This window comes from Dipodomys spectabilis, unplaced genomic scaffold, assembly GCF_019054845.1.
Source record: "Dipodomys spectabilis isolate Male_0828 unplaced genomic scaffold, ASM1905484v1 ptg000785l, whole genome shotgun sequence".
Classification (NCBI taxonomy): Eukaryota; Metazoa; Chordata; class Mammalia; order Rodentia; family Heteromyidae; genus Dipodomys; species Dipodomys spectabilis.
In genome coordinates, this window is record NW_024871462.1 from 199,268 (window position 1) to 222,849 (window position 23,582).

The window sequence follows — 23,582 nt, forward strand, 5'->3', positions numbered from 1 at the left end:
TCTTATGCAAGGGGGCGGGGTCCTCTCAGAGCTCAAGGCCGGGCCCCCCGCTGCCCTGGGCTCTGTCCTTAGCCACAGCCCCCCTCTCGTGAGTGGGGCGCTGGCACCATGGCCATCCTTGGATCTCAGCCTCCTGAGTAGCTGGGATGACAGGCGGGAGCCACCCACCTGTGCCCGGAACCTTCCCATGGCTTTATTTGCCGCGTGGGTCATTTCCTTGGTGAAATGTCTGTCATATCTTTTAACCAGTGTGAGGAGGGGGCGTAGGGAGAGGAGGGAGGCATCTCCACCTTTGGGGTTTTATTTTCTTGAACATTTTATGCAATAGCCTGGCTACCAGCTCTTTGTCAGGTTGTGTTCTTGGCAGATATCTGGAGGAAATGCATGTAAGGAGAAAAAAAAACATCTCCCAAAGCAGATGAGTATGAGGAACTTGGGTGAACGGGTAGATGTTCTGGTCCCTGGCCTTCTTTCCAGGGTACACGCTGGAGCAGGGGTGAGGAGGGGGGAGAGAGACAGATTGAGAGAGGGGAGGGGAAGCGGGAAGGAGGGAGGGAGAGCGACAGACAGAGGCCGGGTTGAAGTTCACTGTGAGATGCAGAGAGAGAAAGATCTGGAGAAACAAGTTGGAGCCATGCTCAGCATGAACACCTGTTCCAGGGCCCTGGCTCAACCAACACCTGTCTTGGTGTTCTGGAATTTTCTCTCCCGCGCGCCCCCTCCCCCGCCCCCCCCCCCCCAGCTGGCCCTGCTGCTCCTGGCCTGCCAGGGTCAGGCTGAACTGTCCCCACCCAGAAAAACAAGAGCCTCTGTCCCCAACTGAGTTCCTGCCGCTTGCTCGCTCGCTCGCATGCACATCTTGTTTGCAAACCGGATGGCCCCGCTTTCTGGGCTGATGGGGGGGAGGTAGGGGGCGTCTCCTGGGTCCGGGAGGGGCTGTGCGCGCTTCTGTCAGCCCTGGGGCTCGGGTTTGTGCAGCCCAGGCCCGCATGCAGGGGTCTGGGCTGCACAGACCCCCACTGTGGGCACAGACTTGGAGTTCTGCAGTCAGACAGCTGTGCATCCCAGGGCAGGCCAGCCCCACGCCTCGGGGAGCCCCTGTGGGGTCCCACCACGCTTACCTGACATCTGTTTCCTGGCCGGGAAGGTGGCTCAGTGGTAGAGTGTTTGCCTAGCATGCATGAAGCCCTGGGTTCCATTCCTCAGCACCACACACACACAGAAAGCTGGGAGTGGCGCTTTGGCTCAAGTAAGTGGTAGAGCATCAGCCTTGAGCAAAAAGCTCAGGGACAGCACCCAGGCCTTGAGTTCAAGCCCCATGGCTGGCAAAACAGAAAGATCTCAGTCAGTTTCCCTGGGAACTTTAAGTGAAGTCTTACTATTCTTTTCTTGGCTTCTCATTACTTTCATGCCTTTTTTGGGGGGTGGGGGGAGTCCTGGGGCTTGAACTCTGGGCCTGGGCGCTGTCCCTGAGCTTCTTTAGCTCAAGGCCAGAGCTCTTCCGCTTGAGCCACGGCGCCACTTCTGACTTTTTTTTTCTTGAGTAGTTTATTGGAGATAGGAATCCCATGCACTTTCCTGCCCAGGCTGGCTTCTAAACACGCTCCTCAGATCTCAGCCTCCTGAGCAGCTGGGATGACAGGCGGGAGCCACCAGCGCCCAGCTTCAGGGTCCTTTTGTGTCATTACTGCAGGGCCCTGCCTACCCCAGCCCCCTGGACAATCTCGCCTTGTAATGATGGGTGTGTGTGTGTGTGTGTGTGTGTGTAGGGGGGGGGAGTCAATCCCAGGGCTGGGGCGGAGCCTGAGGATGTGGGTAAGCCGATCTCAAGGGTGGAGGTGGAGCCTGGGGATGGGGGTGGGGCCTGGGGATGAGGGTGAGCCAATCTCAAGGCTAAGGGTGGAGCCTGGGGGTGTGGATAAGCCAATCTCAAGAGTGGAGGTGGAGCCTGGGGATGGGGGTGGAGCCTGGGGGGTGGGGTGAGCCAATCTCAAGGCTAGGGTTGGGGCCTGGGGATGGGGATGAGCCAATCTCAAGGCTGGGGGGTGGAGCCTGGGGATGGGGGTGAGCCAATCTCAAGGCTGGGGGGTGGAGCCTGGGGATAGGGGTGAGCCATCTCAAGGCTAGGGGTGGGGTCTGGGGATGGAGGTGAGCCAATCGTAAGGCTAGGGGTGGAGCCTGGGGATGGGGGTGAGCCAATCTCAAGGCTGGGGGGTGGAGCCTGGGGATAGGGGTGAGCCATCTCAAGGCTAGGGGTGGGGTCTGGGGATGGAGGTGAGCCAATCGTAAGGCTAGGGGTGGAGCCTGGGGATGGGGTGAGCCAATCTCAAGGCTGGGGGTGGAGCCCGGGGTGGAGGTGGAGCCTTACTGCTTAGAAGTTGAAGGGTAGTTGAAGGAGTTAACATCTACCACAGGTAAGGGATGGTCTTCTTTTTTGCTGGTCTTGGGCTTGAACTCTAGGCCTTTGAGCTGAAGGCTAGCGCTCTCCACTTAAGCCACAGCTCCACTTCTGGCTTTCTTGGGGGGGGGGGTTGTGGAAGGGGGGTGGAGGGTCAGAGTGATCAAAGCTAAGAGAGGAGGGCTGCTTCCCGGCTGGGGTGGGGAGCGCAGGAAAGGGCTCCATAAAAACCTCTGCAGGGCTGAGAATTGAACCCAGGGCCTCAGGCACACCAGGCAAGTGCTCTCTACCTCTGGGCCAACAACCCACCCCAGCCTAGGTCTTAGGGTGTTGTTGTTTTTATGTTTGCAGCCATCACTAGCCCAACCCTAACCTTCAGGTCACTCGGGGTCAGTTTTTCCTGGCTGAGTTACCTGGTCCAGCCCAGCCCAGCCCAGTTCTCTGTCCACCCCTCCCTCCTCATCTCTGGGGACTCCCGCCACCCACAAAGGAGAGCTGGAGAGGCTCGGGTATCTTCCCACCCATGTGCCCGCGGGGGGTCCCCTGCCCCCCTCACCCCCGCCACCCCCTGCCCGGCTTTCCCCAGCAGTTCCTCCTCCTCCCCTCTGTTAAGTTTTCCTCTAGGCCTCCCAAGAGTGTTTGGTTTTGTGAAAGGCTTTTGTCCAGGTTGGCCTGGAACTCTCCATCCTCGCAGGGTGCAGATTACAGGGGGTTGCTACCACACCCAATTTAAAGTACCGCGGTGAATTGGGAGAAGGAGTCTTAATCTCAGCACTTGAGGTTTTTGTTTTCCACTTCCCCCTTTATTTTTCTTTTCTGGAGGCTGGGTGTAGGTGGTAGATCAAGCTGGCCTCGCTTCGAAAGGACTCACCAGCCTCCAGCCTCGGCCTCCTGTGGGCCGAGATTACGCCCAGCAATTACCAGGCTGGTTCTACACCCTAACTACTGATTTATTTGTTCGTTGTTAGCAGTGCTGTGATTTGAACTCCGGGCTTTACCTTTGGTAGGAAAAGCACTCTAAGATCTTACTTTTTTCTTTTCTTTCTGCCTTGTAAGCGAGTGAGCTGTAGATGCTGATTACAGAAAATCGAATCGATAATAGAAGGACAGTGCTTGCGTGCATGTGTGTGTGCGTGCGTGCACGCATTCACGTGCATCTGTGCCCGAGCGAGCACTTATTTTGTGCTGGTACCAGCGCTTAAATTTAGGTCATCCCCAGCTCTCCCATGGCTTTCTTGCTCATGGCTGGCACTCTTCCCTTGAGCCATGCCTCCAGTTCAGCTGTTTTGTTTTTTTTTGCCAGTTCAAGGCGCTACCCCTGAGCTTTTGAGCTCATGGCTAGCGCTCTACCATTTGAGCTGCAGTTTCTTCTAGCGTTTCGGTGGTTCATTGGACGTAAGAGTCTCATGGACTCTCCTTCCCCAGGCTGGCTGCGAACCGTGATCCTCAGATCTCAGCCTCCTGAGTAGCTAGGATGACAGCCCTGAGCCACCAAGCCTGGCCTAGCAAACTTTTCTCCCCAACCCTGGTCCTCCAGATGTTGGCCTCCGGAGTAGCTGGGCTTAACAGGCGTGAGCCACCTCACTCAGCTTGTTGAGGAGTTTCTTTGTTTCCTTTCACAAGTAGTGTAAAGTGAGGTGCAGGTATCTCACGACTATAATCCTGGGCCAAAGCCCCGCTGGGTTGAGGTGTGTGGGGTGTGTGTGTGTGTGTGTGTGTGTGTGTGTGTGTGTGTGTGTGAAGCCCGTTGCTGGAACAGGCTTTGGGTATGTGGGACCCCCCCCCCGCCCCATATCAGGGGCGCTGAGATTTCTCCTTATCACTCTTAGGGCGATGATCTGCCCTCCCTGAGTCTCGATTTCCCCACCGATTCCCCCCCAGGGGTCCGCTCTGCCCCCTCCCCTGGCCATCTCTGGACCCAGATCCCTTTTGTGAAGCAATCCTGATGGTGGGTGCTGAGGACTGAGTTCCCAGTACCCTGGCGATGGAGCGGCGCATTCTCTGGGCTTGGTTGCCCTGGGCAGGCCATCCGCTGGCCTGGGGGAAGGGGGGCGGCTGGGGTGAGAGCCAAGGCCCGAGAGCCAGGTCAGGGATTATTTTTATTCCTCTGTCCCGGGGCCCGCGGGTCCCTGGCCAGCCCCTCCCCCCTGGCAGCCGTCGGGGGTCACGGAGGGGGGAGGAGTTGGAGGAGCCTTCATCATCTCCGGCGTGGCGGCGTAGGCCACGGGGCCCCGGGGCAGGCCAGGCCCGGGCCGGGCCAGTGGGCATTCGAGGGTGGGCGGCCGCCCCCGCAGAGCAGTGGACCAGCCCAGTGACTCATTTATTTCGGTAATGGATCTGTGGTCCGGGGCCTGGGGTGACCCGCTGCCCTGATTTCCCCCCGGGCGACACAGAGCGCCAGCCCTCAAAAAAGCCTCCCTCATGGGGCGGCCTGACCCGAGCTGGCTCCGGTTCCCTGGGTCCGCTGACATCTGAGGCTGTGTGGGGGGGCGGGGGGCATTTCTGGGTGGGGGAGAGAGGGGTGGGAGACCGCGGCTTCTGTGTGTGTGTGGGGGGGGTTGCATCGGATCAAGGGGTTGGGGAACCCCCCTTTCTGTATCTAGAAGCCTGATCTCCCCCGCATTTTGTCGGGCTTTTAAGTACATAGCCCAGGCTACAGCCAGCACTATAGAGAGCCTGAGCTGGATCAGTGGCTCCCGCCTGTCATCCCAGCCACCCAGGAGGCTGAGGTCTGGAGGATTGAGGTTCAAAGCCAGCTCCAACAGACACGTGCATGGAACTTCATCTCCAAAGACCCAGGAGTCTCGTTGTGGGGTATATACTTTTTTAAATGTAAATTTAATTTTTGTTGTTGTTGTTGGTCATGGGGCTTGAACTCTGGGCCTGGGTGCTGTCCCTCAGCTCTTCAGATCAAGGCTGGCGCTCTACCACTTGAGATACAGTGTCACTTCCGGTTTTCTGGTGGTTGTATTGGAGATCAGAGTCTCACAGACTTTCCTGCCCGGGCTGGCCTTGAACCACGATCCTCACATCTCAGCCTCCTGAGTAGCTGGGATGACAGGCGGGAGCCACCAGCGAGGGCCTGGCTGGGTTGTTGCAGAGATGGGTCTCCCCGCTTCCCAGCCCCCCCATGTCCTCACGCGCCGCCCTCTCGGCCCTGGCAGGTCCCACGGGCGCCCCTCCGCGCGGAGCCTTGGCGGGCACGGCCGGCACCATTACCTCCCCCGAGTGGACCTGCCCCATCTCCCCCGAGGGCAGCGGCGTCTCTGGGGGCAGCCAGGCGCTGGACAAGGCCGTCGACCATGACGCCGAGGGTGTGTGGAGCCCGGACATCGAGCAGAGCTTCCAGGAGGCGCTGGGCATCTACCCGCCCTGCGGCCGCCGCAAGATCATCCTGTCGGACGAAGGCAAGATGTACGGTAAGGGCCTGCCCGCCTCGCCCACCCCGGAGGCCACGCGTGGGGGGCAGGTGCCACCGGCCAGCCCGGGCTCCCGAGTCACCGGGGATGGAAGGAGGGGACAGCCAGCCCGCCGGCCGTGTTGGCATGGGGTTGTCTGTCCGCAGAGCGCCTGCAGGCTGCCCGCCTTCCCTGGGTTGGTGACGGGTCGGGGAACCACTTCCGGGTCAGCGCCCCCATCCCTGACCCCTGCTTGTTCCTTTTCCCCGCACTTCCGGTTCTAACGGCTGCTCTGTAAGGGAGCATTTGCTTGAGGACAGCGGTGCATGCATGATGCATGTGTGTCTGTGTGGCATGTGATGCGTGTATGTGTGACGTGTGTGTGATATGCTTGGTGTGTGATGCATGCATGTGTGTGTGTGGTGTATGGTGTATGCATGTGTGGTGTATGATGTATACGTGTGTGTGGTGTGTGTCGTATGCATGTATGTGTATGGTGTATTCTGGTGTATGTGTGTGGTATACATCTGTGCAGGTATGGTGCATGTGTGCGTGACATGCATGTATGATCTATGGTCTGCTATGTGTGTATGATGTAGGCTTATATGTAAATGCTGCATGTATATGGTCTATGGTGCATGTGCGTGTGGTGTATGATGTATGCTCTGTGTGTATGGTGTGTCTGTGTATGGTGTATGGTGCGTGTGTGTGATGTATGATCTATGTGTGTATGTGTGGTGTTTGATGTATCTATGGTGTATGGTGCATGTGTGTGTGATGTATGATCTATGTGTGTGTGTGGTGTTTGATGTATCTGTGGTGTATGGTACATGTGTGTATGTGTTGATGTGTGATCTATGTGTGTGTGGTGTTTGATGTTATTGTATCTATGGTGTATGATGTGTGTGTGGTGTATGATGTGTGTGTGTGGTGGGTGATGTAGGTAGGTACGGTGTGTGTGGTACACATTGCATGCATGTGTGTGTGGTGTAGGATGTAGGTAGGTACGGTGTGTGGTATGTGTGGTATACGTTGCATGCGTGTGTGTGTGTGTGTGTGTGTGTGATGTAGGATGCATGTGTGACACTGAGCTGCAGGTGTGTGGTAGGGTGTTCTTACATAGTGAGGGGGACCCTTGAGCTGGGAGGTGGGTGCTGAAGAGCCCGGGCCCCTGGGTGAGGTCTGCAGCCAGCTGGCGGGAGGGGGGTGGGGCGGGAGGGGTGTGGGGAGGGAGGGTGGGGAGGGGTGTGGGGAGGGAGGGCGGTTCTGCAGGGCCTGTCCAGTGCCCACAGCCGCGGGCTGAGCCCGGCTCTCGCCCTGGCCTTCGGGTCTTCAGGACGGGGACGGGAGCTGGGCCCGGCCCAGGTGACAGGGCAGAGCCGCTGGCCGCGGCCAGACAGACATGCAGATGGCCGGGAGTCACGCACGGCGCAGATTAGCACCTGTTATTTCTGAGGCCGCCGTCTGCGTGGCTGGCTGGGCCACGCCGCGCCGCCGCTCACCTCGGGCCGGGCCTCCTCTCCTCTGCCTCCTTGTTTTTCTGCACTGTCACCGTGCGCGGCCCGGGGCCCGCGCTGGCCCTGGCCGGGGTCACCCTTCCCTCCCTGCCCTGGTTTTTTGGGGGGGACCCATGGTTGCGCCTCTCTGGTCATGGTCTCTGCCACTACTCCCCCCTGCCGCCATCTCCACGCCTGTGTCCCAGGAAGGCAGAGAGGAAGACCCTCCCCTCCACCCATGGACTTCCAGAACCTTCCATGCCCCCTTTATAGCCTTGGAGCTGAGGACCGTGGTTCAAGGCCAGCCCGGGCAGGAAAGTCTGTGAGACTCCCATCTCTCAGAAACCAGTGGGAAATGGAAGGAGCCGCGTGGCTTGCGGGGTAGAGCCACCAGCCTTGAGTGACAGACAGCGCCCAGGCCCTGAGTTCAAATCCCAGGACCGGCACATACCAGAAAAGAATTCCTGTTGGTGTTGGTGGGAATGTGTGGCGGGGGCGAAGCTGGCGTTAGGAGAAGATGGAGTGGATTTCTGTGGACCCCGGGTCAGGGGTCCTTCAGCGGTCAGTCTGTGGTCAGCCCCAGCCTCCCCCCCCCCCGTGGGGTGGGCTTTGGAGGGGGTGGGGGGGTCTTTCCCGGCCCCACCCAGGCCTCCCCTGGGGTAGAACTGACATCAGCCACCTCCCAGTGCCCTCCCCCTCCCCCCCACCTGTGAGCCCATGACTGCCAGCCATCGTGGGTCCAGACACCGAGAAAGCACTAGAAACCACATCCCCCATGCCCACCACGCCGTGAACAGATCTTGCCTCCCGGGCCTCTGGGAGAGACGCCTCTCAGCCCCATGTCCAGTGTGAGGGAAAACCCTGTGGAAGTTGAGGAACTGTCTCTCTATAGCCGGGCACGGGTGCTCACGCCTGCCATCCCGGCTCCTCAGGAGGCTGAGATCGGAGGATCTTGGCTCCAAGTCAGTGTAAAAGTCCTGAGTTCAATCCCCAGTACCCCCCTCCCCTCCCCCCCACCACACTCAGGGAAGGAAGGGAGGGACCTGCAGCATGAGCAACTCTAGTTAGACCCAGAGCAGGACTGTCAGACATCCCCAGACCTGCCGAAGAGCATTGTGGGAATGCGTTTCCCTGGAAGGCTGTGAGCCAAACCACGTTAGCTCCCGGGCCTGGGTTTCTGGGTTCAGGCCCACTCCCCGCCACAGCCCCCAAGTGTCTCCCCTCCCCCCTTCTCCAGCATGGAGCGGTCAGCCAGGGCACCTCTTGAAGGTGGCCTCTTAATTCAGCCTTGGCAGTGTGGAAAGGTCAGCCCGGGGCCAGCCTGGCCTCTGCCAAGCTCTTGGGTTTCAGCCCAGGTGGCCTGCAGGCTGCCCTCCCCCCCCCCCCCCCCCCCCCCCCCGCCCGATTCTGAGCTGTGGGCCAGACAGGGCGGCTCTTGGCTTTTTGTTTATTTATTTATTTGTGTCTTGTCCCAAGACTTGAACTCTGGGCCTGGGCACTGTCCCTCAGCTCTTCAGTTCAAGGCGGGCGCTCTACCCCTTGAGCCACAGCGCCACGTCCAGTTTTCTGGCGGTTCCTTGGAGATCAGAGTCTCACGGCCTTTCCTGCCCAGGCTGGCTTTGAACTGCGATCCTCCAGATCTCAGCCTCCTGAGTCGCTGGGGTGACAGCGTGAGCCTGGCTTACTTTGGCTTTGTTTTGACTGTTAATTTTTAAGAATTGTGAAGATGAAGGTGAGGAGCAGAGGCCGGCAGCTCTGTAATCAGGCCGGGAGCGCATTGTTTTGGACCCTGCCCCCCCTTCCCTCGCTCCCTCCCGTCCCCACCCACGAGTGGTAGAGGTCATTCTCCACACGGTGTCCAGTGAGGATCATGGCTGCCTTTGCCCACCCTCTGTTCCCCCATTTCTCTGCCCCCCTCGTCCTCCCAGAGACAGAGAAACCCACGCAGGAGACAGACAGAAAACAAAAACAACTACAAGGAAAAACACTTGTTGTTTGCATTTGGATGGCTGCATTCTATTCTGTACCACGGAGGTCCTTAGGTGTTGGGCCTTTGTGTTCCTCTCCTAAGAGCGTCCTCCTGGGGTCATTTCTGGCTTCTTCTGGAGGTTCCTGGGAGATCAGAGTCTCACGGGCACTTTCCTGCCCGGGCTGGCCTCGAACCGCGATCCTCAGATCTCAGCCTCCCGAGGAGCTGGGATGACAGGCGGGAGCCACCGGCGCTGGCCGGAGCCCCTTTCGGATGCTAGGAGATCGTTTGTGGCACATCGAGGGGAGAGGGGCACCGCGCCTTGTCCCCCCCCAGGGGGGCAGGGGGGCTGTGGGGGGCTCTCCTGCCCTGCCCCGCCCCCCGCCCCCCACCGAGGCCGGGGTGTCTCCGCAGGCCGGAATGAGCTGATCGCACGTTACATCAAGCTGCGGACGGGGAAGACACGCACACGGAAGCAGGTGGGTGCACCCCGGGTTGGGAACCCCAGTTCCAGAAGCTCGGGGTGGGGGTGGGGCTCCCGGGCAGCCCCCCATCTTCCTGGGTTACCCCCCCCACACACACACACATCTCATCGGGATTCAGCAGCTTGCTAAGATTGCAAGAGTCAGGCCAGACGCCTCTCACGTTAGGTCCAGGCTCGGGGTGGGGGGGCCCCCGGGCTGTCCGGGGGGGACGGCTGAGCCTTCTGGTCCTCTGTTCCCCCGTCTCAGGTCTCCAGCCACATCCAGGTGCTGGCCCGGCGCAAAGCTCGCGAGATCCAGGCCAAACTCAAGGTGAGAGGCCGGCGCGGGGGCCCCCCACTTCCCAGAAGCTGGGGCTCCTGTTCCAGTGGGAAAGTCTCCCCACCCCTGCTCGCTGCCTCCCCTCCCCCTGTGGTTGTTGGGTTTGTGGGCAGGACTAGGACTCGCACTCAGGGCCTCTTGCTTTTTTTTTTTGCTTGGCTTTGTTGTTGTTCAAGGCTGGTGCTCTACCACTTGAGCCACGGCTCCACTCCAGGTTTTTGCTGGTCAATGGGAGCCGGGAACCCTCAGCTCTCAGCCTCTGGAGTTGGGAGTTTTGTAGGCACCCGGCTTGGGGTTCCCGGCACCCACCCACCTTCGCAGGGCCTCTGCGGACCTGAGGCTGCTCAGTGGGGTACTGTTGGGGGTCCTCTCGGGGAGTCAGGGCTCTCGGGGAGGGGGGGGTCTGAACCCCTGGTATTCTGGTGACCAGAATCTGCCCAGCCGTGTGGACCATGGAACTAGATCAGTCGTTTACAGACTTAAAAAAAGACCCACAGCAAGCTGGGCTCCGAGGATCGCAGTTCAAAGCCAGCCCAGCCAGGTCAGTCTCTGAGACTGATCTCCAATGAACTGCCAGAAAACCGGAAGTGGCGCCGTGGCTCAAGCGGTAGAGCGCCCGCCTTGAGCTGAAGAGCTGAGGGCCTAAAGCCTCTGATGACCTCTGAGTGACCTCCAAGGCACCATCTGGCCCCGAGGTCCCCGCGCCTGGCATCGGTACCTCGGGCCGAGTGTCTCTGCCTTCTGGGCCGCCGGGGCCCCGCCCACCCGTGCCGTGCCCCCGCCCCCCGCCCGGCTGTCCCCACGCCCGGCTGGCCGGCCCTCGCTCCTTTGCCCCTGTCCAGCTGGCCTGGCGGCAGCTGTGGCTCCTCCCTGGGACATGCCTGTGTCCCCCGCCGCCGGAGGCACCGGGCAGGTGGCAGCGTGGAGGACAGACTTCCCTGAGTTAGTTCTTTATCCATTGTGCCGGTCGTGGGGCTTGAACTTGGGGCCTGGACGCCGTCCCTCAGCTCTTCAGCTCAAGGCTGGCGCTCTACCACTTGAGCCACGGCGCCACTTCCGGTTTTCTGGTGGTTCCTTGGAGATCAGAGTCTCATGGCCTTTCGTGCCCAGGCTGGCTTTGAACCTCGATCCTCCGATCTCAGCCTCCTGAGGAGCTGGGATGACAGGCGGGAGCCACCGGTGCCCAATTTGTCCCTGAGCTTTTGTGCTCAAGGCTAGCGCTCTACCGCTTGAGCCACGCAGTGCCACTTTGGGCCTTATTGTTTTGTTTTGGTGGCTCACTGGAGATAAGGAATCTCACAGACTTTCCCTGCGCGAGCTGGCTTGGAACTTCGATCCTCAGGTCTCAGCCTCCTCCTGAGTAGCCGGGATTACAGGCGTGAGCTGCTGGGCTTGGCTCTCCTCATCCATAAGTAGGAGTGGGGTCAGAGGGCGGGTGAGGGCGGAGGGCCTGACAGCTTCTAGGCTCTGTGCGCTGTCCACACCCTCCCGGCTTCCTCCGGGCCTTGGCCGCGGTTTCCTGAGCCCCGGCCGTTTGTTTAGATTCGGGATCCGGGGAAGTGGCCGGCTCTGAGATCTTAGGCCCGTCACCTGAGGCTTTTCCTCCGGGGACCAAGACCGCAGCATTCAGCGTTTCTCAGGTCCTCACGCTTCCCTCTGCCACCCCAAGGCCAGCTGGGTCGTTTTCCTGCGGCTGGGACGCAAGGCCTCCCTGACGGGACGATGTATAAGGAGCAAGGCCAGGCACAGTAGCATACGCCTGTAGTGCCAGCTACTACTCAGGAGGCTGAGACCTGAGGATCCTGGTTCGAGGCCAGCCCGGGCAGGAAAGTCCATGAGACTCTTCTCTCCCATGCACTACCTAAAAAAGCCAGAAGTGGAGCTGTGGTTCAGAAGGCCGAGCGTCTGACGCAGCGCTCAGGGACCGCGTCCAGGTGTACCTTTGCCTCTTAGATCTGTTGACCTGGCACCAGCAGTGGGGAGTGGGGGGTGGAGGGGGTGGGGGGGTGGGGGGGTGGGAAGGGGGGGTGGAGGGGTTGGTGGTGGGAATGGGGGGGGTGCAGTAAACGAGCTAACTCTGGCCTATTCTTTTTTTTTTTGTTGCATTTTTTTAATGCCAGTTCCGGGACTTGAACTCGCGGCTTGAGCTCCATCCTTGAGCTTTTGTGCTCAAGGCTAGCTCTCTACCATAGCTCCACTTTGGCTTTTTCATTCCTTTGTTTTTGGTGTTTAATTGGAGATAAGGGTCTCAGGGGCTTTCCTGCCCGGGCTGGCTTTGAACCGTGGTCCTCCTGAAGAAGCCGGGATTACAGGCGTCAGTCACCGAGCTCGGAGGATGTTTTTAGGAGTTGGTCCTGACTGGGGTGGGGTTCAGCGGTGTGTCCTGGCTCCCGCGGGAGGCGGGGTCGAGAACGTGGCTCCGTGGGGGTGGGGGGCCCCCGGCATCCTGCTCCCCGGACAATGACGAGCGCTGTGTACACCTCCAGCTCTGGTCGTGTCTGGGGCCACACGCTGGCTCCCCGGAGCCTGGCCGGGACCCTTGGCTGAGGTTGAGGTGTGTGCCCCCCCCCCCCCCCCGCCCCGTCTCCCCAGGACCAGGCAGCTAAGGACAAGGCCTTACAGAGCATGGCTGCATTGTCCTCTGCCCAGATCGTCTCCGCCACCGCCTTTCCCAGCAAGATGGCGCTTGCCCGGGGGCCAGGGTACCCAGCGGTCTCAGGGGTAAGTGGAGGCTCTTAGCAGCGGTAGAGCAGTCCAGTAGACTTTTCAGTTTTCTTTTTGTTTTTGTTTTAGTCAGTCATGGGGCTTGAACTCGGGGCCTGGGCGCTGTCCCTCAGCTCTTCAGCTCAGGGCGGGCGCTCTACCCCTTGAGCCACAGCGCCACGTCCGCTTTTCTGGTGGTTCATGGGAGATCAGAGTCTCAGGGACTTTCCTGCCCCAGGCTGGCTTTGAACCGCGATCCTCAGATCTCAGCCTCCTGAGTGGCAGGGGTGGCAGGCGGGAGCACCAAGGCTTGGCACTACATTGGGCTCTCTGTGGTTCTGGGGGTCAAAACCCAGCGCCTCAGGCCTGCTGAGTCCTTGGAATGGTTTCCTGGCCGTAGGAAGCGTCGGGGGTCTTCGTGCTGAGCAGTGCAGGTGGGGGTCTCTGGGAGAGGAGGACCTGGGCCTGGGTCCCGACTCCTGTACCTGCTGGGGCGGGCTCCCCGCCCCCTGCTTTACAACTTGGGGGACCCCCTCCACCTCGTGCACGCATAGCTGAGCTGACTCCACCTTCTACCCCTGCAGTTTTGGCAAGGAGCGTGTCCAGGCCCAGCCGGAGCCTCCCATGAGTGAGTAGATGGCTTGGTTTCCGTTTCCACTTGCTGCCGGAACTATGGCGCTCAGCCACAGAGCCCGGTCCCCAAGGGTGGCCTGGGGTCACAGTAATGTAGCCATTAAGCCTTTTTTTTTGGCCAGTCCTGGGGCTCGAACTCAGGGCCTGGGCGCTGTCCCTGAGCCTCTTTGTGCTCAAGGCGAGCGCTCTACCACTTGAGCCACAGCCGCCCCTTCTGGCTTTTTCTGGGTCATTTATTGGAGATAGGAGCCTCCCGGGCTTCGAACCCCGATCCTCCGATCTCGGCCTCCTGAGGAGCTGGGATGACAGGCGTGAGCCACCGGCGCCTGGCTCAGTAAGCCTTATGGGGGGGGGGGTCTCCCGCTTAGGGCTTGGACTCTTGAGTCTGGGGGTATCTCCATTTTTTTGGGGGGGTGCCATTCACCCAAACTCCAGCCTGTCTGGGATACCGACGGGCACGGTGGAGGGAGAGAGGCCGGAGGCTGGCGCCCACCTGGCTGGGGTTTTGCCGGCAGACGCTGCCAGGGAAGCCAAGGCCCGATCAAGATGGCCAGGGGCAGATTGCGGGCGGGCCCAGGGCTGGCTGCGCGGCTGACGCCCATCTCCTCTCCCTCCCAGTGTGAAGCCTTTCTCCCCGCACACCTACCCTGTCCAGACCCCGCTGACCCTGCCAGGTAGGTCTGACATGCTGACCCTCTCTTCTAGCACCTTCTGTGCTGTAGGCCAGGCTGGGATCCTCGCCCTGGCCAGGTCGGTGACTACAGGTGATATTCTGGAACATTCCAGTTTCCTGGTGGTTCACTGGAGATGAGAGTCTCCTGGACTTTCCTGCCCGGGCTGGCCTCGAACCGTGATCCTCAGATCTCAGCCTCCTGAGTCGCTGGGATGACAGGCGGGAGCCTCCCAAATCTTTCTCTTTTTCTTTTGTTGGTCCTGGGACTTGAACTCAGGGCCCGGGCGCTGTCCCTTAGCTCCTTTGCTCAAGGCTGGCGCTCTACCACTTGAGCCACAGCGCCACTTAGGGTTTTCTGGTGGTTCATTGGAGATCAGAGTCTTACGGACTTTCCTGCCTGGGCTGGCTTTGAACCGTGATCCCCAGATCTCCGTGTCCTGGGGAGCTGGGATGACAGGCGGGAGCCCCTGGCGCCCGGCTCCTAGATCTCTCTTCTTGTCCTTGGGTTCTCTGTCTCTCTACCCAGAGCCCCAAATGTTCCCCAGGCTGCCAGGGACTGACACGGGCTGTCCGTGATCTGCCCCCCTCCTTTGTGCTGTGGCCAGACTGTCCCAACCGAGAGCTAGCCGGGCACGGTAGCTCACACCTGTCATCACGGCCACTCAGGAGGCTGAGAGTCTGAGTGACCAAAGGTGGACACGAGCCTGGGCAGGGAAAGTCCAGGAGACTCTTCATCTCCCGTGGACCAGCAAAAATTTAGTTGACTCTGAGATCAAGCACTATGACAGACAGACACACAGACACATACACACAGACACACACAGAGCTCTAGAGCCAGCTGTGGCCGGCTGTAAGCTCAGTTCGGTCTCCCTCCGCGTGCAGGGTTCGAGTCTCCGGCGGGACCCACCCCGTCTCCCTCCATGCCGGCCGCTTCCCCGTGGCAGGGCCGCGGCGTGGCCAGTTCCAAGCTCTGGATGCTGGAGTTCTCGGCCTTCCTGGAGCGCCAGCAGGACCCGGACACGGTAGGGTCCCAGCCCCTCCCATCCTTCCCCTGTGGGGAAACTGAGGCCCGGGGGCTTGAGGGTGGCTGAGGTGCTGAGCTGGTCCGCCGGGGCCCCTCTAAGACCCCCGCCCCCCCGCCCCCCAGTACAACAAGCACCTGTTCGTGCATATCGGCCAGTCCAGCCCCAGCCCCGGGGACCCCCACCTCGAGGCCGTGGACATCTGCCAGATCTTTGACAAGTTCCCCGACAAGCAGGGCGGCCTGGGCGAGCTCTTCCAGCGCGGGCCCCCCGACGCCTTCTTCCTCGTCAAGTTCTGGGTGAGTCTCCCTGGGGGCTCCCCCCAACCACCTTGGGCTGCCGTGTTCCAGGCCAGGCTGTTGGCCCAGAGTCCAGATGTTGCCATTGGGCAGCAGAGATGTGTTCACACACCGTGTCGTCATCATCATCATCATCATCGTCATCATCATCATCTAGAGGCAGGGGCTGGCAGCTCCCGCCTGTCATCCCAGCTTCTCAGGAGGCTGAGATCTGAGGATCGTGGTTCAAAGCCAGCCCGGGCAGGAAAGTCCCTGAGACTCTGATCTCCCAGGAACCACCAGAACACTGGAAGTGGTGCTGTGGCTCAAGGGGTAGAGCTTCTGGGTCCAGCAGGCCAGACACAGATGCTCTTGAGGTTGGATCCCCAGGTCTCGGCTTCACCGTGCCTCAGTTTCCCCTCTGGAAAAAGCAGTTCTCTGGGCTGCGATGGAGGGGGGGGGTTGAGGCATGGGGGGGGAGATCTCACCCCTGCCTGTGTCCTCCTCCCCACTGGGCCCCGGGAGACAGCCCTTCCCCAAGTTCCCGGGTGGGTGGGCGGCCTGAGTGGGAAGGGAGGGCCGGGGCCTGCGGTGAGCTGGGGGAAGAGGGAAATTCGTTCCTTTGAGTCTGGGGACTTTCCCGGGCTTTGCTCCGAGCTCAGCCTCCTGAGTGGCTGGGATGCCAGGCGTGAGCCCTGGCGCCCGGCCATCATTCTTACAGCCAGCTGGAAATGTCATCCGTGCCCAGGATGGGCGGGGGGGGGGGGGGTGGCCGGAGAGGAGGCTCTGTCTACGCAGGAGAACCTGAGCCCACCCCCAACCCCCAGGCCCTGGAAGCACTAGACTGGACCTGAGGGGAAGCCAGGCCCCCCCCCCCCGCCCAGCCCCCAGTCCCCTGCTTCTCACACACCAGCGCAGGACAATGAACCCGCCGTGCCCTGCCCCTCCAGCCCATCTGTCGGTCACCGGACGCCCCACACCTGTTCAGGCCGGGCCTGTGCGCCGCCCACTGCACACAGGCCAGGCTATGAATAGGGCGTCGTGGGCGGGGGCGAGGCAGTGGGTGGAGGCCCGGGAGGAGGCCGGGGCGGGGGCTGGCCTTCTTCCTCCTGTGCCTGAGGAGGCTGTGCTGGCTGTAGAAGGAGGTGCCCCCCCAGCCGCTGAGCCCCCCACCCCCTGTGGCCTGGGGCGGGTCCTGGGGTCCCCGTGTGAATCTCCCCCGATACAGACACCATCGTTCCCACTCTACTGTGTCCCCCCGCTCTGCCCGCCCTGGGTAGATTCCTGGAGAACAGAAATAGGGGCTCCCGCGTCCCTGGCAGGGCCAGGCTGGGACCCCGAGTCTGGCCTGAGCTAGCTGAGCCGCGTGAACAGCGGGCCCTGCGCTTGGGGGCTCTTGGCTGCTTGCGAAGCGCCACCCGGAGGTGATGCCTGGAACTGCAGCGTGCAGACTTGAGGCTTTTAGAGACCAGGTTCCCCCCACCCCCACGTCTGTCCGTCTGTCCCTACAGGGTGACAAGGCCGGGATGTACATATACTTCTTGGGGTACCGGGGTAGTGCTGCCTTTGTGGGGGGGATGAGCCCAGGAGACTCCCTACAGGGAGTGCTCTGTGTGTGTGTGTGTGTGTGTGTGTGTGTGTGTCCTGGGGCTTGAACTCAGGGCCTGGGCGCTGTCCCTCCGCTCTTCAGCTCAAGGCTGGCGCTCTACCACTTGAGCCACAGCGCCACTTTCCATTTTCTGGTGGTTTATTGGAGATCACAGTCTCATGGACTTTGCTGCCTGGGCTGGCTTTGAACCATGATCCTCAGATCTCAGCCTCCTGAGTCGCTGGGATGACAGACGTGAGCCACCAGCGCCAGGCTTCAGCTTCTTTTGTACAGGACAATAGTGGATGGATGCTGGCCCTGGGTTGGGAGCTGTTCAGTAAACATGACTGTTGGATTTGCAGGGCCCCTGGGTGCAGAACCTTAGCTGGTTGCTGCTGAAGGTCTTTTGTGTTCAGTTCCTCCTAACCGCCCCTTTGCATCTCATAACTAGCTCCTGTGCTCAGTGTGGCCCTGTTTGCCCACAACAAATGGGGGCCCTTCTCGGCGCTTTTCATGGCTGCATACTGTTTCTATTGTGTCCTAAGACAAGATACCCACCTCTCCTGCTCTCCTGCAGTGGCTGCAGGAGAGACATGGCATTCCGGCGCACCCTAGTGGCCGGAAGTGGAACTGCTGGGCCATAGTGCCTCACCGTTCCCGGGGTTCGGGAACCCCCTTATCAATAGTATAAAGCTGAGGGGCTTCAGAAATGCAGTTCCTCTGGGGGGGGGTGGGGAGGGGGCTGGCTCCTCAGCTCCCCCTGCTGGCGGTGGGCAAGCCTGCAGGCCTGGGCCTGTCCCTGGTCAGCAGCCAGCCCTGCAAAAGGTCACGCCCAGGCAGGGGGAGGGAGCGTTGGGGCTCGGGGTGGGTGGAGCGGGGAGCAGGCCAGTTTGGACCACAGACTGGCACGGTCTGCCCCAAGTTTTGTCTTTGTGCCGGTCCTGGGACTTGAACTCAGGGCCTGGGCGCCGTCCCTCAGCTCTTCAGCTCAAGCTGGCGCTCTACCACTTGTGCCACAGCGCCACTTCTGATTTTCTGGTGGTCATGGGAAATCAGAGTCTCACGGACTTTCCTGCCTGGGCTGGCTTTGAACCACGATCCTCAGATCTCAGCCTCCTGAGTTGCTGGGATGACAGGCGGGAGCCACCAGTGCCGGGCTTCTCTTCTCCACCCTGAGGATGGACCCTGGGGTCCCGCGAGTGTGCTGGGCGAGCACCGTTCCACCTTTCCTCCCGGCCAGCGTAGCCAACCGGGTCCTGGCCTTTCCATGTGCCTCTCACACAGGCGGACCTCAACACCAGCGTGGAGGATGAGGCCGGCTGCTTCTACGGGGTGTCCAGCCAGTACCAGAGCGCCGAGAACATGGTCATCACCTGCTCCACCAAGGTCTGCTCCTTCGGCAAGCAGGTGGTGGAGAAGGTTGAGGTAGGAGGCTGCTGGTGGTGGGGCGGGCCGGGTGACCCTGGGGTCCATGTGGGGTGGGGGACAGCGCCCCCTGGTGGTGGGGCGGGCCGGGTGACCCTGGGGTCCATGTGGGGTGGGACACAGCGCCCCCTGGTGGCGGGCTGTGGTGTGTGTGTGTGTGTGTGTGTGTGTGTGTGTGTGTGTGTGTGTGTGTGTGTGTGTGTCCATCCAGCACACCGTGGCCAGGGTTGACGCCCAGGGGGAGGGCGGGCGGGAGGCCGGGCCTGCGGGGTGCTGACGCCCCCCCGTCCCCGCAGACAGAGTACGCGCGCTATGAGGGTGGCCGCTACCTGTACCGCATCCACCGCTCGCCGCTGTGCGAGTACATGGTCAACTTCCTCCACAAGCTGAAGCACCTGCCCGAGCCGTACATGATGAACAGCGTGCTGGAAAACTTCACCGTCCTGCAGGTGCGCGGGGGGCCGTGGATGCCCGGGGAGTCCCCCCTCCCTCCCCCCCACCCCGCCCCGCAGCCCACGGACTCCTCTCCACCCGCCTCTGCCCCACAGGTGGTGAGCAACAGAGACACGCAGGAGACCCTGCTGTGCATCGCCTACGTGTTCGAGGTGTCGGCCAGCGCGCATGGCGCCCAGCACCACGTCTACCGGCTGGTGAAGGAATGAGACTCGGGGTGCGGGGCTGGCAGCGTCGGGGGGACCCTGTGTGTGTGTGTGTGTACGTGTGTGGGGGGCTGCCCGAGTGGAGGGGCGTGGCCGAGGCCTCTCCCGCGGGAGCCGCTGCCACTCTCCCCTCACCCCCGCAATAAACCCACGCTGTGTCTTCCCCGAGGCCCGGGTGTGGTGGGGGAGCCCGGGAGAGGGCAGGGGGGGCCGGCGCGTACCCCGACATGTGCTGGCTGTCCTGAATCCTTGCAGGCCTCCTCCCCACTGCCCCTCCATCCATGCCAGCATCATCCTTCACCGCCCAGGTCGCTGGGGCAGCCCAGCTTGCCTAGGATCTGGCGCGTGAGCTGGGGCAGCGTGGAGGAGACGAGCCGTGAGGGCTGGCGCCAGGGCAGCCACGGAGACTCGAGGCAAACTGCTCCGTCTCCTGGGGCCTCTGGTTGCCCATCTGGGAAATGGGCACAGCAGTGGATACGAACCTACCTCGTGTGTGTGTGTGTGTGTGTGTGTGTGTGTGTGTGTGTGTGTGTGTGTGTGTGTGTGTGTGTGTGTGTGTGTGTGTTGGGTCCACAATCTTCTCACCCAGAGGAGCCTCGAATCCACTGGCAGCCAGGGGTGCTAGATTTATTTATGTAATTTATGTCCATCTGCGGTGCGGGACAGAGATCGGCCCGTAGGGCAGCAGGTAGAAGGAGGCCTGGCAGGGGTGAGCAGCGAGGCCGCCCAGTCCGCCTCTACCCACAGCCGGCGCCGGTGGCTCCCGCCTGTCACCCCAGCTCCTCAGGAGGCTGAGATCTGAGGATCGCGGTTCAAAGCCAGCCTGGGCAGGAAAGTCCGTGAGACTCTGATCTCCAATAAACCACCAGAAAATCGGACGTGGCGCTGTGGCTCAAGCGGTAGAGCGCCAGCCTTGACCGAAAAAGCTCAGGGACCGCATCCAAGCGCTGAGTTCAAACCCCATGACCGACAGATTAAAGCAGGATCACAGCCAGGTCACGGTGGCTCACTCCTGTGATCGTAGCTACGCCGGAGGCTGAGACCTGGAGGTCAGGGTTTGACGCTAGTCCAGACCGGAAAAGAAAAAGAAAATCCTTGAGACTCTCATCTCTAAGGAGCCACCAAAAAGCTGGACTGGAGGCGTGGTTCATGCGGTAGCGCACCAGCCCAGGAGCAAGATAAACCACACGAGAGCTCTCGGGGCCCGAGTTCAAGCCCCTGAATGCCAGCACAAAAGTCAACAAAAACAAGAGTCACCTCGCCCGGCTCACAGCTCAGTGCTGGAAAGAAAGAAAAGTTACCACTGGAGTCCGGGGGCTCATGCACCCCAAAGGTGGGCCGTGGGTGACACTGGCCCTGGCTGGCAGCTTCTGGCACCGAGATCCTGGGGCTGGGGGGGCAGGGGCACCCCTACTTGCTGGACCCCCCCCCCCACTCTGCTCTTGCTATTTGCCCACACATGTCCCGACCGCTAGTGGCCGCCCTGACGTCCTTCCGGAAGCAGCCGCCTTGCAGGCTCAGGTCCCACCCTTCCGGTCCTTGTGTCCCCCCCCCCCCAACCCCGGTCTCACAGGACAGTGCCTGGGCTCCAACGAACCTCCTACCTCCCACCACTTGAGTAGCTGGGACTACAGGCATCCGCTGCCCTGCCCACGGCCGGCCCCGTGGTAGAGATGATGATGAAGGAGATGCGCACTGAGCCCGGCCTAGCTTGCTTGGGCGGCTGGTGGCTGTGTTCCTGTGCTGGGTGAATGGTTTAGCTCTTGCCTTGGGTCTGCTGCATTTGTAGGGGATGTGTGGGGAGATGAGGGACGCAGGGGTCCGGAAGTCTAGGAGGAGGAGGAAGAGGTCAAGCTGACAAGTTGGTTCAAAGGATGGGGAGAGGAGGGAGGGGAGGAAGGGAGGCTGGATGGGTGGGTGCGTCATGGGTGTGTTGGGGTAGACAACGTGCCCGGGTCTGGCGGCTGAGGCTCAGGGACGCCCCCTGCCGGCAGGGAGACAGGATTCTGCTTCTGTCATGGAAGGTTCTGGGTGTTCAACCAGAGGCCCGGTCCTTCTGCTCTGCTCTTTGGAAGAGTCTGAGGACAGACAAGGGCTGCTTTATTACATTCAGACAGACAGACAGACACACACACACACACAAGCTCTGTCCCGCCCTTTGTCCGAGATGGGCAGGAAACTTGCCATCTAGTTTGCTATTGCAGATCCGCCGGCTGAGATCCGGAGGATCGAGGTCCGCAGGCCAGCCTGGGCAGGGAAGTTCCCACGATCTCATTTCCAAAACCAACCCGCGTGGGGGGAGGCCTGGTTCAAGTGGCACAGTGGCCATCGGAAGGCAAGGACCTGAGTTAAGATTGCAGTCGAGAAAGGGGCCATGGTGGGGGTGGAGGGAGCAAACCGGTCTGGAGTTGGGGCTGCTGGATGGGGCCTGGGTTTGGGGGCGTCCGGGTGTGCGGCGTTCAACCACGCAGGGTTGCGTATTCTGTGTAAACGCCCGCCATCTCTCCTCAACCCCAGTAAAGTCTGTTTTGCACCCAACGCCCTGGTGCCGGTCACTTCTTTTGTCTGGGGAATTCATGGGTTCACCACCCGTCCACAGAGTGACAACTGTCACCCACCACCGGGGCGGATACTGAATTCTGGTGAGTTCCAGGGGTCCTGGGGCTATCCAGGAGCAACTACAGCGAGCCCTGTGAATGCTGGACCTGTGTGTGTGTGTGTGTGTGTGTGTGTGTGTGTGTGTGTGTGTGTGTGTGTGTGTGTGTATGTGTGTGTGTGTCCTGGGGCTTGAACTCAGGGCCTGGGAACTGTCCTTGAGACTTTTTACTCAAGGCTGGCGCTCTACCACTTGAGCCACATCGCCACTTCTGGTTTTCGGGGTCGTCCGTTGGAGATCAGAGTCTCACAGACTTTTCTGCCCCAGGCTGGCTTTGAACCACAAACCTCAGAGCTCAGCCTCAGGGAGTAGCTGGGATGACAGGCAGGAGCCGTGGGTGCCTGGCCACAAGGGCCTTTCCCGGGACAGAGGAGGGTTTCTTCCTGCAGACCAGGCTCCAGCTCCCTTGCCCTGGCTCCTAGAGGAACTGAAGATGAAGAAAGCAAGGCACCCGTGGCTCATACCTGTAATCCCAGCTACTCAGGAGACCCGAAGGAGAAGATCCTGCTCCAAAGCCAGCCCCCACCCGCCACGCCCAGGGAAAATAATAATAATGAAGCCAAGAAGTGGGAGGAGGTGACCCCAACTCAAGCAGCCAGCCAGAAGCAAAATAGCTGGGGTCTGAGAGCCGCTGACCACAGGGTTTCCAAGACGAGTTCCAGCCCTGGGAAGATGAAGAACCCTGGAAATTGCCATTTGTCCGGCCCACCCACGGCCGCCTTTAATCTCCGCTGGCCCTGGAGGCCCAAGAAAGCCAGCCTCCGGGAGGCCGCGGCCCCTCCCACCTGCCCTGCACAGCTGGGAGCGTGGATTCCTGGCCAGGCTCCCCGGCTTTGATTTCCACGGCTGCTCACCCTGGGGTAGCAGCTGTGCTCCCATTTCTGTCAGCCCTCGGATCTAACGCTCCTCTGCTACGAGGTCCTTCCTGGCCTTGGGCAAAGGCCATTCGTGCTGCAACGGCGTCGGGAGTGGCGTAGAGGTGGTCAGACTGGGGTGGTAGGCTGCAGGTTCAAATCTCAGGGACTCTAGGTCTGGCTACTCCAACACACCAAAGAGAAGGCATGGGGAAGGGTAGAGGAGAGAGGCTGTGTGTGTGTGTGTGTGTGTGTGTGTGTGTGTGTGTGTGTGTGTACGCACACATGCATGTATACTGGTCCTGTGGCTTGAACTCAGGACCTGGGCTCAATCCCTTAGTTTTTGTGCTCAAGCTGAGCGCTCTATTACTTGAACCCAAGCTCCACTTCCTGCTTTGCTTTGCTGGTGACTTGGAGATAAGAGTCTCGTGAATTTGTCTGCCACGGGCTGGCTTTGGAGCCACGATCCTGAGAGCTCAGCCTCTTAAGCAGCTAAGATGACAGGCAGGCGCCATGGGTGCTTTAGCTCCCTCGTTTTTGAGACAGAGTCTTATGGTGTTGCCTAGGCCCAAATTCCTAGACTCAAGCCATCCTCTCACATACTGGGACTTAGGCCGGTCGCCCTGCTCAGCTTGGGATTGGCTTCTAGCATGTGACCCCCCCCCACCCCAGGGGGTCCCCCTAAGTCTGTCTTTCCAGAGGCAGCTTCTGGAGACACTCACACAGGGCTGGCGGGGTGCGGGGCACTCTGCCCGCCTCAGTCTCTCTCCTGATTTCACAACGCGCGTTTCGCCCTCGACACACAGCAAGCCCAGGCACGCGGTCTGCATTTTCTCCAGACAAGCCTCTCCGAGACCTGGGCAGGGCAGCCCAGGAGCTCTCCCTCCGCCTGCTCATCCGTGGGCGGTGTTTGCCAGGCTGCAAGTCTGGGTTCCCAGAGCGGTCACACGCATGCGCACACAGGTGAACATGCACGTTCAGTGTGTGTGTACTGCACGCAGCGTCTGCGATCAGTCTCTGGCTGGGT

The 23,582-nt window shown here is 60.8% G+C and overlaps 1 protein-coding gene across 1 annotated transcript; it reads left to right on the plus strand.

The window, feature by feature from the left end:
• Nucleotides 1-5,528: 5,528 nt before the first annotated feature.
• Nucleotides 5,529-19,058, plus strand: Tead4 (TEA domain transcription factor 4). The gene is made up of 11 exons (XM_042673265.1): nucleotides 5,529-5,817; nucleotides 9,676-9,740; nucleotides 9,993-10,055; nucleotides 12,657-12,785; nucleotides 13,352-13,395; nucleotides 14,019-14,074; nucleotides 14,956-15,095; nucleotides 15,221-15,394; nucleotides 18,246-18,386; nucleotides 18,683-18,835; nucleotides 18,935-19,058. The coding sequence occupies exons 1-11, from the start codon at nucleotides 5,529-5,531 to the stop codon at nucleotides 19,046-19,048; spliced, it is 1,368 nt and encodes a 455-aa protein (XP_042529199.1). The 3' UTR covers nucleotides 19,049-19,058.
• Nucleotides 19,059-23,582: the final 4,524 nt, after the last annotated feature.

Excerpts from the sequence above, each read along its gene's own strand:
- Tead4 (XM_042673265.1), top strand. The coding sequence starts at position 5,529 with ATGTCCTCACGCGCCGCCCTCTCGGCCCTGGCAGGTCCCACGGGCGCC. Across the intron at positions 5,818-9,675 it reads GGACGAAGGCAAGATGTACG|GCCGGAATGAGCTGATCGCA; the intron begins GTAAGGGCCTGC and ends GTGTCTCCGCAG. Across the intron at positions 14,075-14,955 it reads GACCCCGCTGACCCTGCCAG|GGTTCGAGTCTCCGGCGGGA; the intron begins GTAGGTCTGACA and ends CTCCGCGTGCAG.